This window comes from Nerophis lumbriciformis, linkage group LG24, assembly GCF_033978685.3.
Source record: "Nerophis lumbriciformis linkage group LG24, RoL_Nlum_v2.1, whole genome shotgun sequence".
Classification (NCBI taxonomy): Eukaryota; Metazoa; Chordata; class Actinopteri; order Syngnathiformes; family Syngnathidae; genus Nerophis; species Nerophis lumbriciformis.
Genome location: NC_084571.2, coordinates 14,278,215 through 14,297,042, shown reverse-complemented (window position 1 = coordinate 14,297,042; position 18,828 = coordinate 14,278,215). Strand labels below are relative to the sequence as shown.

General features: G+C 45.0%; 1 protein-coding gene across 1 annotated transcript in view; it reads right to left on the bottom strand.

Annotated features, from left to right (window-relative positions):
• Window positions 1–1,629: 1,629 nt before the first annotated feature.
• The window catches only part of cacng3b (calcium channel, voltage-dependent, gamma subunit 3b), a 99,243-nt gene continuing 82,044 nt past the window's right edge, over window positions 1,630–18,828 (bottom strand). Inside the window, exon 4 of the mRNA XM_061981609.1 lies at window positions 1,630–2,727. Within this exon, the coding sequence (XP_061837593.1) occupies window positions 2,222–2,727 (506 nt within the window). The 3' untranslated portion in view covers window positions 1,630–2,221. The remainder of the gene's footprint in view (window positions 2,728–18,828) is intronic.

The window sequence follows — 18,828 nt, the reverse complement described above, 5'->3', positions numbered from 1 at the left end:
ACAGAGCCTGTGAATAATACATCGCCTGACACATACCAATTCCACCATCATCCCAACCAGATTCCACGGGAGGTAGTGGGCCGGCATTTTTGTCCCGGTTTGTACGCCGCCGTGGCTCCGTGCGGAACCGAAGCGGTCTGGTCCTCGAACATGACGCGGCGAGTCCACAAGCGACACGATGGAAGACGCGGCGTGCAGAGGGGCGGGAGTGAGGTGAAAAGGTGAGGTAGGGGAGGAAACAAACGGAGCAAAAGTAAGGAAGCACCGACGTAGAAGAGGTCCGACACCAGCTCACTTCCTGTTCAGTCTCAAGTCATGCGAAAGAAGCGTACAGTTGGGGAAGGGTGTTATTTTGGCCTCATCCCCGTGAGAATCCTGCGTGTGACTGAAGCATTAAAGAGTGGGACTATGCAGGACTTGCTGCAACCACCAGGTAGCACCTGTCAGCAAATAATACTGTATCATCTCTTTGGGTCTCATCAGGTCTGATCAGGTCGGTAGTGGATTCTTCACTCACACTGGAGTGAGGGATGAGGCAAAAACTAACCCACACCCATGAATCATGTTTACTAGGGGTGCACAAAAACGTATATATATATACTGTAAATATATATATGTATAAATATATATATATATATATAAATATATACGTATATATATATATATATATATATATATACATACATATATGTATACATACATATATATATACATATATATATATATACATATACATATATATATATATATATATATATATATATATATATATATATATATATATATATATATACGTAGATAGATATATACACATATATATGTAAATCTTTTTTTTAATATATATTTACGAGGGGTGCACAAAAAAATCGATTCACATTTCAATTGCGATTCTTATTCTTCCGATTATAAATGTATTCATAATTTTCAAAGATCTATTGAAACATTTTTTTTCTTAAATTTTTTATATCAAATCAATTAAACTTTTTTTTTTAAACTGATTCTTGTATTATTTTCTAAGTGTGCACGGAAAAAATTGATTCACATCCGAATCATGATTCCTGTTCATCCTTATTCTAAATCGCTTCATAATTTTCTGAAATCTATAAAAAAATGTTATAAGAATCAAATTGAAACATTTTTTTTCTTAAGAATTGTATATATAAATGTATACATATATATACACCCACATATATATTCACGTATATATATACATACACATATATATACACGTATATATATAAATAAATATATACATATACACACGTATATATATACACATATATACACGTATGCACATGTATATATATATATATATATATGCACGTGTATATATATATATGCACATGTAAATATATATATATATATATATGCACGTGTATATATATATGCACATGTAAATATATATATATATGCACATGTATATATACATATATACACATGTATATATATACACATGTGCATTTATATATATATAGATATATATATATATATATATATATATGCACATGTATATATATATATATATATATACACACATGTGCATATATATATATATATATATATATATATGTACATGTGCATATATATATATATATATATATATATATATAAATGCACATGCCATCTCCATGCAACCAGAAGAAGCTTTTCTGATCTGCAACCTATTTTGAAAAAGTTTCATGATAAATGTTGCACCAAATAATATATCGCGAGAATCGGTTTGAATCAAGAATCGTGTTGAATTGAGAATCGATTCTGACCCGAATGGTCACCCCAGGAATGCTGATGGGGTGCAATGGTCACGTGCTCAAAGATGGACACCCTAATATTTACAGGTGAGTGCTGCCAACAATGATCGAAACGCATCCTGGTCTTTCACACCAACTGAACTGAAACTGAACGCTGGTCCTCGCCGTGAGCCGAGTCAGAACCCGGATGCCAAGAAGCACCGCGGTCAGAAAGGTTATCGCAGTGCCTTCAAGACGTCACTTTGGGTAAAAAAAAGGCCAAAGTGAGGATGAGAAGTGGAAGAATGAGAGGTGGGTGGAGATGAGAAGGAGGTCTCCAACCAAAGGTGCTACACATGGAAATGCTCAGCGGGCTCAGGATTCACAGTTCAAAAGGCTCAAAGTTCACAGTCAAGGTATTTTGGATGACCCCTCCTGACCCTGTGTCCCCTCTTCTCTGCTACCGATGAGCTGGAATCCGCAGGCGGCCCCTCTCAGACGGGCGTGGTCCTGCGGTTGGGGTCCTTGCTGTAGTCTTTAGTCAGCGTGCTGCTCTGCAGGAACTCCCTCTCGGAGTTGAGCAGCCCGCCCAGGCCGGACTTGGCTGCGGCGTTGCCCGCCTCGCGGGGGTTCAGCGTGTACATGGGCATCTCGGAGGCCCCGGGCCCGGTGTAGCCCACCTTGCCCAGCGGGGAGGCGTCGCGGCTGGGCACCTCCGAGGAGCGCACGCTGGAGCGGCGCCGGAAGCGGTAACGGTACGAGGGGATGCGGCTGAAGGCCGACTTCTTGATGAGCTCGGTGCGGGACTTGGCCCGCTGCTTGCGGTGCTTCTCGATGAACATGTGCACCGCCAGCACGCCCACCATTTCCGCCATGATGAAGGAGAGGGCGCCGAAGTAGAAGGACCAGCCGTAGGAGTAGGACTTCTTGCTGTCGCTTTGGCCCGGGTCGCCGGAGTTGGCCGAAATGTAAACAATAATCCCGATGATGTTGCTGAGGCCTGCAGGGAAACAAACAGTTCCATCAGAGGCGTCAAACTCTTTTTATCCAGGTACACAACGCATGAAACAGTGAATTTACCTGAACTTTCCGACTATAAACTGCTACTTTTTTCCTTCGCTTTGAACCCTGCGGCTTATCAAACGATGAGGCTAATTTATGGATTTTTCTTCACTGACGGCCATTATGCAAATAGTTCCATTAAAAACATGCAAAGACTATGAAATGGTGTGCTATTTTTTGTGCTGTGGCGCCATCTTTTGCACAAGTTCACTCACTGCAGGTGCTGCTGAGTGAATGTGAATTCCTGCTGTTTCATCTTCTAATCATCCAGAGTTTCTACTCGTACGGATTCTTCATTCATCACTCCGAGCAACGTTTGTAAGTTTTACAATATAACTAAAACAATTCTTATTTACAAAAGTGTCCCATGTGTGATGTGTGTAGGAGTGCTTTCATGCATATTTGTACGTGCTATCGTAATGTAATCAAGCTAGCGTCGTTAGCTGATATGCTAACACGTTTACGAGTGTCTGTGTTAGTACTGTAAATTCCGGAATATAAGCTGCTATTTTTTTTTTTACCCTTTGAAACCTGCGGCTTTTAAAATGGTGCTGCTAATTTATGGATTTTTGTCTGATAACACCCAAAATAAAAATAGGTTAAAAAAAAACAAATATACCTCAAAAATGTTTTATTGTTTATGCTATGGCGCCATCTTATGGACTGCAGGTGTCCTACCATTTACGGGTAGTGATTTGCGTGGATCTTTCAGCCGTCCATAGTGTCTCTACTCGTATGGAGTCTTCATTCATCACTCCGAGCAACGTTGGTAAGTTTTACAATATAACTAAAACAATTCTTACTTACTAAACCGTCCCATATGTGATGTCTGTGTTTTCATGCGTATTTGTACACACTTTTTTTATTGGTATTTTTAGAACATGCCACAGGCCGCTAAAAAATGAGCAGCAGGGGCCCCAAATGGCCCCCGGGCTACACTTTGTAAACCTCTGCACAATGCTATGCTAAAGCCTCCCATGTGTTTTGTAAACCTGTGTGCCATGCTATCTCAAAAAACCCTCGTTATACGGTAGGTGACATAGCAAACTAGTACAGTAAATTCCAGACCATAAATCGCTACTTTTTCCCTGCGCCTAATAAAGCGGTGCGGCTAATTTATGGATTTGTTTGCGGCCATTATGTTTTTTTTTGTGTGTAATAGTTTTCATTACACCCAAACAGAGACACTGTAATGGTGTGTTATTGTTTGTGTTATGGCGCCATCTTTGGAACGAGTTCACTCACTGCAGGTGCTGTGGGTTGAAAATGTACATCCTCCTTTAATGGTTGAACTGTAAGTAAAGCCTTTCATAGCGTTTCTGCTCAAAAGGATTCTTCATTCATCACTCCGAGCAATGTTTGTACGTTTTACAATATAACAAACAATTCTTACTTACTAAAGCTGTCACGCCAAATTTCTTCCCCCTACAAACCCCCCCCCCCCCATTTACTTCCGGGGTCATTTCCTCTTACGTCATTTCCTCTTACTTACGTCATTTCCTCTTACGTCATTGACAGCGATCGATAGAATCCAAATCTCCTGAAAATGGTGGTGTCACTGAATGACATTTGTCTGAATCTTTCCCAGGGGACTTATGTCAAACACCAGCAGGCTTCGAAAAATTCCAGGCGGAGTGTTAGGGCCGCTGCTGGGAACTTCTGTCTTCTTGGTAACGTGCAAAAAATATTAATTAATATATAATACTGCTAAATGTCTGTACTTTAACAATGTTTGGAACAAAAAATTTGCAAACAATAAAAAATCATTTACATTGCAGTTTTTTGCCTCATTTTAAAGTCTTGATGAAATACCCAAGGTTTTTCTTTATTTTTATGTTCTTATTCTAAATATTGTCGTTTGTCTGACCACGGGTCATCTGACTTCACTGAGGTACATATGTGCAGTGCTATTTACATTATGGACAAACAATTGGGCATATACTTATTATTAGGCAGCTTCAATTATACCTCAACTGATAATTGGCTCATTACGGAAAGTGACTTGACACGGAGGGCAAAGTTTGTAATTGTAGAGAATTCAAAGTCATGTCAGGGTTATTATCGGGGTTGTTGGCAATTATTTTTATTATTTGCTAAAAACTGCTCCTACTCACGTCTCAATATTGGGCTACCACGGACCAGCCGCATACAGTATAGGTATGTTCTTACTCGAAGTTAGAGTGAATCTCAGTAAATCGTGTTTGCCAACAATCCATCCATCCATCCATCTTCTTCCGCTTATCCGAGGTCGGGTCGCGGGGGCAGCAGCCTAAGCAGGGAAGCCCAGACTTCCCTCTCCCCAGCCACTTCGTCCAGCTCCTCCCGGGGGATCCCGAGGCGTTCCCAGGCCAGCCGGGAGACATAGTCTTCCCAACGTGTCCTGGGTCTTCCTCGTGGCCTCCTACCTGTCGGACATGCCCTAAACACCTCCTTAGGGAGGCGCTCGGGTGGCATCCTGACCAGATGCCCGAACCACCTCATCTGGCTCCTCTCGATGCGGAGGAGCAGCGGCTTTACTTTGAGCTCCCCCCGGATGACAGAGCTTCTCACCCTATCTCTAAGGGAGAGCCCCGCCACCCGGCGGAGGAAACTCATTTCGGCCGCTTGTACCCGTGATCTTGTCCTTTCGGTCATAACCCAAAGCTCATGACCATAGGTGAGGATGGGAACGTAGATCGACCGGTAAATTGAGAGCTTTGCCTTCCGGCTCAGCTCCTTCTTCACCACAACGGATCGATACAGCGTCCGCATTACTGAAGACGCCGCACCGATCCGCCTGTCGATCTCACGATCCACTCTTCCCTCACTCGTGAACAAGACTCCGAGGTACTTGAACTCCTCCACTTGGGGCAAGATCTCCTCCCCAACCCGGAGATGGCACTCCACCCTTTTCCGGGCGAGAACCATGGACTCGGACTTGGAGGTGCTGATTCTCATCCCAGTCGCTTCACACTCAGCTGCGAACCGATCCAGTGAGAGCTGAAGATCCTGGCCAGATGAAGCCATCAGGACCAAATCATCTGCAAAAAGCAGAGACCTAATCCTGCAGCCACCAAACCGGATCCCCTCAACGCCTTGACTGCGCCTAGAAATTCTGTCCATAAAAGTTATGAACAGAATCGGTGACAAAGGGCAGCCTTGGCGGAGTCCAACCCTCACCGGAAACGTGTCCGACTTACTGCCGGCAATGCGAACCAAGCTCTGACACTGATCATACAGGGAGCGGACCGCCACAATCAGACAGTCCGAAACCCCATACTCTCTGAGCACTCCCCACAGGACTTCCCGAGGGACACGGTCGAATGCCTTCTCCAAGTCCACAAAGCACATGTAGACTGGTTGGGCAAACTCCCATGCACCCTCAAGGACCCTGCCGAGAGTATAGAGTTGGTCCACAGTTCCACGACCAGGACGAAAACCACACTGTTCCTCCTGAATCCGAGGTTCGACTATCCGGCGTAGCCTCCTCTCCAGTACACCTGAATAGACCTTACCGGGAAGGCTGAGGAGTGTGATCCCACGATAGTTAGAACACACCCTCCGGTTCCCCTTTTTAAAGAGAGGAACCACCACCCCGGTCTGCCAATCCAGAGGTACTGCCCCCGATGTCCACGCGATGCTGCAGAGTCTTGTCAACCAAGACAGCCCTACAGCATCCAGAGCCTTAAGGAACTCCGGGCGGATCTCATCCACCCCCGGGGCCTTGCCACCGAGGAGCTTTTTAACTACCTCAGCAACCTCAGCCAACAATATCAACCTAAAACCCATCCGTCTGAAAGAAAAATTAACCCTGAAGTAGTGTTGACCCGTGGAAAACGAATCAAAAATCGTTTAATTCTCCGTCAAATGTGCAGTCAGGAATATCCTCAAGTTAATTTGTCCGATTAATACAGACGTTTTGTTAACGCTATATTATAAAAAATAAAAAAAAATAAAAAAAAACAAGTATCCTTCCAGAGACGTCCCATGTGTGATGTCTGTCGGAGTGTTTCAATGCACATTTGTAATGTAATGAAGCTAGCGTCGTTAGCATTAGCTAATATGTTTACACGTTTACGAGTGTCTGTGTTAGTATTATTAACTGACAATGGAATTCTTTTTGTATTGTTTCACTTTCACAAATTCCTCAGTAAATTCACCAAAACGTCACCGTGGAGTTATTGAGTCTGTTTAGCTGATTGGAGAGCCAGCTCGCGCAGCTAGTGGGTCCATGACCATGACTTGTGTTTTGTTTGATCAGCCGTTTTACTGCCGTGTTGCAGACACCGTTTGGAAACAATTAAGGTATGTGAATAAACATTTACCAAATATTTCTGTGTCAATAACTCATTTCACAACGTATATATCTGCGGCTTATAGTCCGGTGTGGCTAATAAATGGAAAAGTATTATTTTCTTCTAAAAGTTATATACCGGTGCGCTTTATAGACCGGTAAAAACAGTAGTTAGATATCTTATTGAGTATTTAATATTAAGTAATAATGAATTTCTTCTTTTTACATTATGCCAGGGGCCAACAAAAATTCAAAAATTGGCCCCAAAGCTACACTTTGGACACCACAACTATAAGTCCTAAAATTAAACATAGAAGTAGTCTACAGTACACACACACACACACACACACACACACACACACACACACACACACACACACACACACACACGGTCTCTTCTATTCCATATCATTAGTCCAGAATACGGCACTCATGTAGTACAGACTGGGGACAATTAGCCGTCTGTAATTAACCACATTCAGCCTCACACTTTTGTGGTAAATAATTACCAATTTGGCCTCAAGAATTTACTCCAAACCCCCAGTGGGGCCCTCCACATCCCACTGAACAGCAATTACAGCCCTGTGTGTGTGTCGGGGGCCAGAGCAGATGTGTGTGTTTATGAGATGTGTCTACAGCCAGGGGCGGCTGATGTGTGACTCCACAGACCTTCTCTTCCGTCAGCGTTCGATGCCCGCTGTGATGCTCCAACATTCACTTATGAGCGCTGGACCTGGGCTAACACACACACTCATCTCGTATTTGGATATGAGATGACATGTATGCTCCTCCTGTTCAGGACGTGGAGATAAGAGGGAGGCTGTGGTGTTTAGCTGTGTTGTCATGGAGACAAGCACAGTAGATGTACCATTCAGTATAGTTCTCTCACATATTTCTTTACAAATTGATTTATATTTATATTCATGATAGGGCTGTCAAACAATAATGACTTAATAAAAATGTCCTTTCACAGCACTATTGATTTTGATTAACGTGTGTGCGTTCTGTGTGACCCTCGTTCTGTACCATTGTGTGGGAAAATGCAGCTAGAGATTTATTGTCCTCTTTGCTTGCATACTACATTTGTTATGTATGAACATGTTTCCTCCATTCAAATTAAGCTGACAATGTCATCAAATAAAAATATATTCGCAAAATTTTTGTTAAAATACTGTTTTAAATGTTCAAATGCAGCGCAAAAAGATTGTGTAAAAACATCTGTGTGAAAAACATTCCGTGTAAACAATTCAGTGTGTAAAGATTGTGAGCAAAAAAACAAATCTGTGTAAAAATTCAGTATAAAAAACTTCAGTGTGTAAAATTTCAAAATTAAGAAAAAACAATAGTAAGAAAATGTAAGAAACAAGAGCAAAAAGACGTAATGTAATGAGAAAAAGCAGAAATTGAGATTCTTATAACAAGGGCCGCCTACTGAAAGTCAAAGCATGTGGAAGCCTTTTTGATATATATTTATTTTGTTAAAAAAAATGCAAAAACAGATATTATATACATGTATATATATACACATGTATACATGTATATATATACACACATGTATATATATACACACACGTGTATATATATATATATATATATATATATATATATATATATATATAGTTAAATAAGTTGAACAGTTTACTTTCAGACTTATCTTTTCCAAGGCTTGTAAGAGGTAACACAACTTGTCTACTTCTTATTGTCTCATGAACTGAACCAACATCGTAAACCGGATGTGCCCAAACTGATGACGCGCAGCATTTTCCCATCGCCACAAGGTGTCAGTAATAGTCCACAATCAAACGGGCATAACAAAAACTGTTTTATTTTAGATATGTAATCCTCCATGTTAAAAGTCCAGGCGAGAGGGAAAAAATAAACAATCGCTGCTAACTGTTGCTGCTTGTTGTCACTTCTTCTGCAGCCGAGTAGTCGTAAAAATGATCCCTGGGATGATGGGCTCACTAGCGCCCTCTACCACCATGAGGCGGGATTACTGCGAGCCCAGCCAGTGCGTCTTCGCAGCCGTTTTATGATCGCTCAGCACGTTACACACATACAGTTGTTGACAAAATACACTGTACATTATATACCTCAGCTAACTAAACTATGGAAATGTATAATATAATTCATATAGCAATATGGTCTCACTGCACAGCAGGCCAGCAGTTAGCCGAGTCATTGCGCAATCCATGGTGAGGCTCAACTGGCTGCTGATCACCGCAAGTCTCTTCTCAGAATTTGAACGGCAAATGTGAAAATTCACCGATTTTGAATAAAAATAATCTAAAACTGGTTAAGTTAAATGGAATATAACTTTATAGGATAATCACTGGATACATATAACAATTTAATTTTTTTTTTCTTTTTACATTTTTTTTCTTTCCATGATGGCACATGAGGCCCCACCTCACCTGCCTCCCCTGACTGCACGTCACTGATGTATATATATTACATAGATATATATATTACATGTATGTAAATATATACATATATATATATATATATATACACATATCAGTGTTTCCCCCAGAAAATTTGTTAGTTAAAGTGGTGACTCTCCAGGGGGAGGGGACCGGGGAAGGGGGTGGGTGGGTGGGTGTAAGGATCGGTGTAACTCGGCCTGTCGCCATCACGTCCCCACCTCGTCGCTGCCACCACAGCCTGGGGGGCAATGGACTCCAGACTGCGGTGAAGTAGGCCGGCTTCGTCACGTGAAGAAGCCTACAACTTTTGGTTGTGTTTTTCGCTCCATTTGCTGAATGGTGATATACGATATATATCTCAATATTTTTTCCGTAAAGTAAAACAAAACAGTCCTAGTTACCTGAGATACTAAGTACGTCATTATTATGACTTAGTAATTTACTAAGTCAAATTAATGACATACTGTAAGTAAGCGTTTGCAATAAGCGTTTGAAAAAAATAGTTAAAAGTGGGGCCACATGCTGACATACAGTATGCTCAACTCATCATGCTTAATTTATTACAGCATTTGGGAAGCCTGTAGTTGATTTTTATTATGTAAATGTTATATTTTTATTAACATGTGATAGCAGGGACCCTGCCATTCAAAACTAGGCTGCTACATTACTAATGATTAATGTAACTATAGCTGAAAAAATAGTACAATAGCAATAGGAGAGACTATTCATCCCTGAACACCATGGAGTTCATGTAGACTTTATGATGCAGTTACATTATTATGTCAACTATCAGAGACAGAAACTCTTCATTTAACATAATGTCATTTTTTGCTGCTTCAACACAGAAAAAGGTAAAGTGAAATAACTTAGTTGTTAACTGTAGGTCAATAATGCTTGTCTTTCTCTCAGACAGACAGGGCTTTGCTGTCCGTAACACAAACACACACACACACACACACACACACACACACACACACACACACACACACACACACACACACACACACACACACACACACACACACACACACACACATCACACAGTGAGCTAACGTTACACTAAAAGCTAATTAGCCTTCACCTCAAGGACTGCGAGCGAGCTGAGCTGCCGCTTATGTTTCCAGAACGTCAAAGGGCTCATAGTGATGTTACTAGTAGTTGACTTGGAAGTGTTTATTATAATTTGGGGAGAGTCCGCTGCATTATGCTTACCTGCTAAACACCTTTCTGCTTACTCCACTGTCTCTCCTCTGCCGTGAGCACTGACTCCATGCGCTCTGAATACGCACTGCTGATTGGCTTTTACCATATTTTTCGGATTATAAATCGCTCCGGAGTATACGACGCACCGGCCGAAAATGCATAATAAAGAAGGAAAAAAACATATATATACGTCACTTTTGGCGTTTTTGGGGGAAATTTATTTGATAATACGAAGGTCCTGAGTAGTCTTGGGTTCAATCGGGATCTTTCTGTGTGGAGTTTGCATGTTCTCCGCATGACCGCGTGGGTTCCCTCCGGGTACTCCGGCTTCCTCCCACTTCCAAAGACATGCACCTGGGGATAGGTTGATTGGCAACACTAAAAATTGGCCCTAGTGTGTGAATGTGAGTGTGAATGTTGTCTGTCTATCTGTGTTGGCCCTGCGATGAGGTGGCGACTTGTCCAGGGTGTACCCCGCCTTCCGCCCGATTGTAGCTGAGATAGGCTCCAGCGCCCCCCGCGACCCAAAAAGGGAATAAGCGGTAAAAAATGGATGGATGGAAAATCCAACACCAAGAATAGACATTTGAAAGGCAATTTAAAATAAACAAAGAATAGTGAACAACAGGCTGAATAAGTGTACGTTATATGACGCATAAATAAACAACTGAGAACGTGCCTGGTATGTTAACGTAACATATTATGGTAAGAGTCATTCAAATAACTATAACATATAGAACATGCTATACGTTTACCAAACAATCTGTCACTCCTAATCACTAAATCCCATGCAATCTTCTTCCTCGTTGTCGCTCTTGGTATGCGTCGCTTCCTTTCTTTCTGCTGCTCGATCGCCGTTTTCTGCTGCATATTTCACTATGTCCAGCATGTAATCTGCAGTATATGATTTCCTTTTCGGTGCCATTTTTGTCAGCCCTTCTCAGTTTTTATAAGTTACCGCCAATGTTGAAATGTTCCATTTTAATAGCTACGGACACAGTAGCAGTTAGCATCCCATGACCCACAATGCACTTCTGCCATGACGCACAATGCACTTCTGCCATGACCCGCCCCCGCCAAATTCTTATTGGTTGACGTGTGTGTGTGACGATTGCTGACATTTGCTTCGTCTCTTACGCGAATGAGATAAATAATATTATTTGATATTTTACGGTAATGTGTAAATTATTTCACACATAAGTCGCTCCGGAGTAGAGGTCATAACCCCGGCCAAACTATGAAAAAAAACTGAGACTTATAATCCGAAAAATACGGTACATGCGCTCTGAATACGCACTGCTGATTGGCTGTTACAGCACTGCGTGTAACCAATCAGATGATTCTGTGGGTGGGACAATGCTGGGTGCTGCAGAGACGTACTGACAGAGGCAGAACGAAGCGGAGCGGCTTGTTAAGACTTTAGTTTAGGCGGTGGCTCTTGCAGGTGGCCCTGCATATATGTATATATATATATGTATATATGTGTGTGACCACAGAACTTTCCTACAGAAGGTCTTATGTGATGTCAAATGAAACAAAAATTGAGCTGTTTGGCCACATTACCCAGCTATATGTTTGGCGGAGAAAAGGTGAGGCCTTTAATTACAGGAACACCATACCTACCGTCAAGCATGGTGGTGGTAGTATTATGCTCTGGGCCTGTTTTGCTGCCAATGGAACTGGTGCTTTACAGAGAGTAAATGGGACAATGAAAAAGGAGGAGTACCTCCAAATTCTTCAGGACAACCTAAAATCATCAGCCCGGAGGTTGGGTCTTGTGCGCAGTTGGATGTTCCAACAGGACACTGACCCCAAACACACGTCAAAAGTGGTAAAGGAATGGCTAAATCAGGCTAGAATTCAGGTTTTAGAATGGCCTTCCCAAAGTTCTGACTTAAACGTGTGGACAAAGAAACAAGTCCATGTCAGAAAACCAACACATTTAACTGAAGTGCACCAATTTTGTCAAGAGGAGTGGTCAACAATTCAACCAGAAGCTTGCCCGAAGCTTGTGGATGGCTACCAAAAGCGCCTTATTGCAGTAAAACTTGCCAAGGGACATGTAACCAAATATTAACATTGATGTATGTATACTTTTGACCCAGCAGATTTGGTCACATTTTCAGTAGACCCATAATATCCATCCATCCATCCATCTTCTTCCGCTTATTCGAGGTCGGGTCGTGGGGGCAGCAGCCTAAGCAGGGAAGCCCAGACTTCCCTCTCCCCAGCCACTTCGTCCAGCTCCTCCCGGGGGATCCCGAGGCGTTCCCAGGCCAGCCGGGAGACATAGTCTTCCCAACGTGTCCTGGGTCTTCCCCGTGGCCTCCTACCGGTCGGACGTGCCCTAAACACCTCCCGAGGGAGGCGATCAGGTGGCATCCTGACCAGATGCCCGAACCACCTCATCTGGCTCCTCTCGATGTGGATGAGCAGCGGCTTTACTTTGAGCTCCCCCCGGATGACAGAGCTTCTCACCCTATCTCTAAAGGAGAGCCCTGCCACCCGGCGGAGGAAACTCATTTCGGCCGCTTGTACCCGTGATCTTGTCCTTTCGGTCATAACCCAAAGCTCATGACCATAGGTGAGGATGGGAACGTAGATCGACCGGTAAATTGAGAGCTTTGCCTTCCGGCTCAGCTCCTTCTTCACCACAACGGATCGATACAGCGTCCGCATTACTGAAGATGCCGCACCGATCCGCCTGTCGATCTCACGATCCACTCTTCCCTCACTCGTGAACAAGACTCCGAGGTACTTGAACTCCTCCACTTGGGGCAGGGTCTCCTCCCCAACCCGAAGATGGCATTCCACCCTTTTCCGGGCGAGAACCATGGACTCGGACTTGGAGGTGCTGATTCTCATCCCAGTCGTTTCACACTCGGCTGCGAACCGATCCAGCGAGAGCTGAAGATCCTGGCCAGATGAAGACATCAGGACCACATCATCTGCAAAAAGCAGAGACCTAATCCTGCAGCCACCAAACCAGATCCCCTCAACGCCTTGACTGCGCCTAGAAATTCTGTCCATAAAAGTTATGAACAGAATCGGTGACAAAGGGCAGCCTTGGCGGAGTCCAACCCTCACTGGAAACGTGTCCGACTTACTGCCGGCAATGCGGACCAAGCTCTGACACTGATCATACAGGGAGCGGACCGCCAAAATCAGACAGTCCGATACCCCATACTCTCTGAGCACTCCCCACAGGACTTCCCGAGGGACACGGTCAAATGCCTTCTCCAAGTCCACAAAACACATGTAGACTGGTTGGGCAAACTCCCATGCACCCTCAAGGACCCTGCCGAGAGTATAGAGTTGGTCCACAGTTCCACGACCAGGACGAAAACCACACTGTTCCTCCTGAATCCGAGGTTCGACTATCCGGCGTAGCCTCCTCTCCAGTACACCTGAATAGACCTTACCGGGAAGGCTGAGGAGTGTGATCCCACGATAGTTAGAACACACCCTCCGGTTCCCCTTCTTAAAGAGAGGAACCACTCCAGCCAATCCAGAGGTACCGCCCCCGATGTCCACGCGATGCTGCAGAGTCTTGTCAACCAAGACAGCCCCACAGCATCCAGAGCCTTAAGGAACTCCGGGCGGATCTCATCCACCCCCGGGGCCTTGCCACCGAGGAGCTTTTTAACTACCTCAGCAACCTCAGCCCCAGAAATAGAAGAGCCCACCACAGATCCCCCAGGCACTGCTTCCTCACAGGAAGACGTATTGGTGGGATTGAGGAGGTCTTCGAAGTATTCCCTCCACCGATCCACAACATCCGCAGTCGAGGTCAGCAGAACACCATCCTTACCATACACGGTGTTGATAGTGCACTGCTTCCCCTTCCTGAGGCGGCGGATGGTGGTCCAGAATCGCTTCGAAGCCGTCCGGAAGTCGTTTTCCATGGCTTCCCCGAACTCCTCCCATGTCCGAGTTTTTGCCTCCGCAACCGCTGAAGCCGCACACCGCTTGGCCTGTCGGTACCTGTCCGCTGCCTCAGGAGTCCTATGAGCCAAAAGAACCCGATAGGACTCCTTCTTCAGCTTGACGGCATCCCTCACCGCCGGTGTCCACCAACGGGTTCTAGGATTACCGCCACGACAGGCACCAACTACCTTGCGGCCACAGCTCCAATCAGCTTCCTCGACAATAGAGGCGCGGAACATGGTCCACTCAGACTAAATGTCCAGCACCTCCCTCGTGACATGTTCAAAGTTCTTCCGGAGGTGGGAATTGAAACTCTCTCTAACAGGAGACTCTGCCAGACATTCCCAGCAAACCCTCACAATGCGTTTGGGCCTGCCAGGTCTGTCCGGCATCCTCCCCCACCATCGCAGCCAACTCACCACCAGGTGGTGATCGGTTGAAAGCTCTGCCCCTCTCTTCACCCGAGTGTCCAAAACATGAGGCCGCAAATCCGATGACACAACTACAAAGTCGATCATGGAACTGCGGCCTAGGGTGTCCTGGTGCCAAGTGCACATATGGACACCCTTATGTTCGAACATGGTGTTCATTATGGACAATCTGTGACGGGCACAAAAGTCCAATAACAGAACACCACTCGGGTTCAGATCCGGGCGGCCATTCTTCCCAATCACGCCTCTCCAGGTTTCACTGTCGCTGCCAACATGAGCATTGAAGTCCCCCAGTAGAACGAGGGAATCACCCGGGGGAGCCCTCTCAAGTACTCCCTCGAGCGAATCCAAAAAGGGTGGGTACTCTGAGCTGCGGTTTGGCGCGTAAGCGCAAACCACAGTCAGGACCCATCCCCCCACCCGAAGGCGGAGGGAAGCTACCCTCTCGTCCACCGGGTTGAACTCCAACGTGCAGGCTCTGAGCCGGGGGGCAACAAGAATTGCCACCCCAGCCCGTCGCCTCTCATTGCCAGCAACGCCAGAGTGGAAGAGAGTCCAGCCCCTCTCGAGAGAACTGGTTCCAGAGCCCTTGCTGTGCGTCGAAGTGAGTCCGACTATATCTAGCCGGAACTTCTCAACCTCGCGCACTAGCTCAGGCTCCTTCCCCCCCAGCGAGGTGACGTTCCACGTCCCAATAGCTAGCTTCTGTAGTCGAGGATCGGACCGCCAAGTGCCCTGCCGTCGGCTGCCGCCCAGCTCACAATGCACCCGACCTCTATGGCCCCTGCTATGGGTGGTGAGCCCATTGGAGGGGGGACCCACGTTGCCTCTTTGGGCTGTGCCCGGCCGGGCCCCATGGGGACAGGCCCGGCCACCAGGCGCTCGCCATCGTGCCCCACCTCCGGGCCTGGCTCCAGAGGGGGGCCCCGGTGACCCGCGTCCGGGCGAGGGAAATCTGGGTCCTTTATTTTTATTCGTCATGGAGGTCTTCGAGCTGCTCTTTGTCTGATGAGGGATCAGACCCATAATAAATTCATAAAATAACCAAACTTCATGAATGTTTTTGTGACCAACAAGTATGTGCTCCAATCTCTCTATCACAAAAAATAAGAGTTGTAGAAAGTATTGGAAACTTAAGACAGCCATAACATTACTGTCGTGGTGGCTTGTGCAGCCCTTTGAGACACTCGTGATTTAGGGCTATTTAAGTAAACTTTGAAAGATTGATTGATGGATGTTCTGTACAAGTGTATGTAAACTTTTGACCACAACTGTATAGGACAACGGAACTTTATTATCATTGTACTTACAAATATAAGGTAATTTGTTTTCAATACAACCTGTTTAAGAGCAGACATACAGTAGACAGAAAAGGAAGACTGATGGGTCGCAAAGTGTGCCACCCCGTAAAAAAGGTAAACATGGGGGGCTAAGGGGAGGAGAAAAAAGCTAATCCCAAACTAAGGGTGAGGGGGGGCTCAGTTTGAGATCAAGAAAAAAAAACAAAGCACATACAGACAAATTTCGACACAGAAAAAATTATATATATCAGAATGGTTTTTCAGTTGGTTTTCTGATTTTCAGTATGCTGTCCTTGGTCTAAAAACTTTAAGGACCTATATGCCATACAGACTGACCTGCCGAGACACTTTAGGGACACATACGCCATACAAACTGACCTGCCGAAACACTTTAAGGACACATACGCCATACAGACTGACCTGCCGAGACACTTTAAGGACACAAACGCCATACAGACTGACCTGCCGAGACACTTTAGAGACACATACGCCATACAAACTGACCTGCCGAAACACTTTAAAGACACATACGCCATACCAACTGACCTGCCGAAACACTAAGGACACATACGCCATACAAACTGACCTGCCGAAACACTTTAAGGACACATACGCCATACAGACTGACCTGCCGAGACACTTTAAGGACATATACACCATACAGACTGACCTGCCGAGACACTTTAAGGACACATACGCCATACAGACTGACCTGCAGAGACACTTTAAGAACCTATACGCCATACAGACTGACCTGCCGAGACACTTTAAGGAAACAAACGCCATACAGACTGACCTGCAGAGACACTTTAAGAACCTATACGCCATACAGACTGACCTGCCGAGACACTTTAAGGACCCAAACGCCATACAGACTGACCTGCCGAGACACTTTAAGGACACATACGCCATACAGACTGACCTGCCGAGACACTTTAGAGACACATACGCCATACAGACTGACCTGCCGAGACACTTTAAGGACACATACGCCATACAGACTGACCTGCCGAGACACTTTAAGGAAACATACGCCATACAGACTGACCTGCCGAGACACTTTAGAGACACATACGCCATACAGACTGACCTGCCGAGACACTTTAAGGACACATACGTCATACAGACTGACCTGCCGAGACACTTTAAGGACACATACGCCACAGACTGACCTGCCGAGACACTTTAAGGACACAAACGCCATACAGACTGACCTGTAGAGACACTTTAAAGGCCTACTGAAACCCACTACTACCGACCACGCAGTCTGATAGTTTATACATCAATGATGAAATCTTAACATTGCAACACGTGCCAATACGGCCGGGTTAGCTGACTAAAGTGCAATTTTAAATTTTGCGCGAAATATCCTGCTGAAAACGTCTCGGTATGATGACGTCAGCGCGTGACGTCACGGATTGTGGAGGACATTTTGGGACAGCATTATGGCCAGCTATTAAGTCGTCTGTTTTCATCGCAAAATTCCACAGTATTCTGGACATCTGTGTTGGTGAATCTTTTGCAATTTGTTCAATGAACAATGAAGACAGCAAAGAAGAAAGCTGTAGGTGGGAAGCGGTGTATTACGGCCGACTGCAGCAACACAAACACAGCCGGTGTTTCATTGTTTACATTCCCGGAAGATGACAGTCAAGCTTTACCATTGGCCTGTGGAGAACTGGGACAACAGAGACTCTTACCAGGAGGACTTTGAGTTGGATACGCAGACACGGTACCGTGAGTACGCATGCAGCTGCGGCTTCCAAACATTTGATCGCTTGCCCGTACGTGCGTGCCGCTATGTGCATGTCACATACGTAACTTTGGGGAAATATATGTGCTGTATGAACTTTGGGGAGGTGAACGGTACTTTGGGCTGTGGGATTGAGTGTGTTGTGCAGGTGTTTGAGTTGTATTGGCGGGTTATATGGACGGGAGGGGGGAGGTGTTTGTTATGCGGGATTAATTTGTGGCATATTAAATATAAGCCTGGTTGTGTTGTGACTAATAGAGTATATATACTGTATGTCTTGTGTTTATTTACTGTTTTAGTCATTCCCAGCTGAATATCAGGTCCCACCCGCCTCTCACAGCATCTTCCCTATCTGAATCGCTCCCACTGCCCTCTAGTCCTTCACTCTCACTTTCCTCATCCACGAATCTTTCATCCTCGCTCAAATTAATGGGGAAATCGTCGCTTTCTCGGTCCGAATCGCTCTCGTTGCTGGTGGCCATGATTGTAAACAATGTGCGGATGTGAGGAGCTCCACAACCTGTGACGTCACGCTACTCGTCTGCTACTTCCGGTACAGGCAAGGCTTTTTTATCAGCGACCAAAAGTTGCGAACTTTATCATCGATGTTCTCTACTAAATCCTTTCAGCAAAAATATGGCAATATCGCGAAATGATCAAGTGTGACACATAGAATGGACCTGCTATCCCCGTTTAAATAAGAAAATCACATTTCAGTAGGCCTT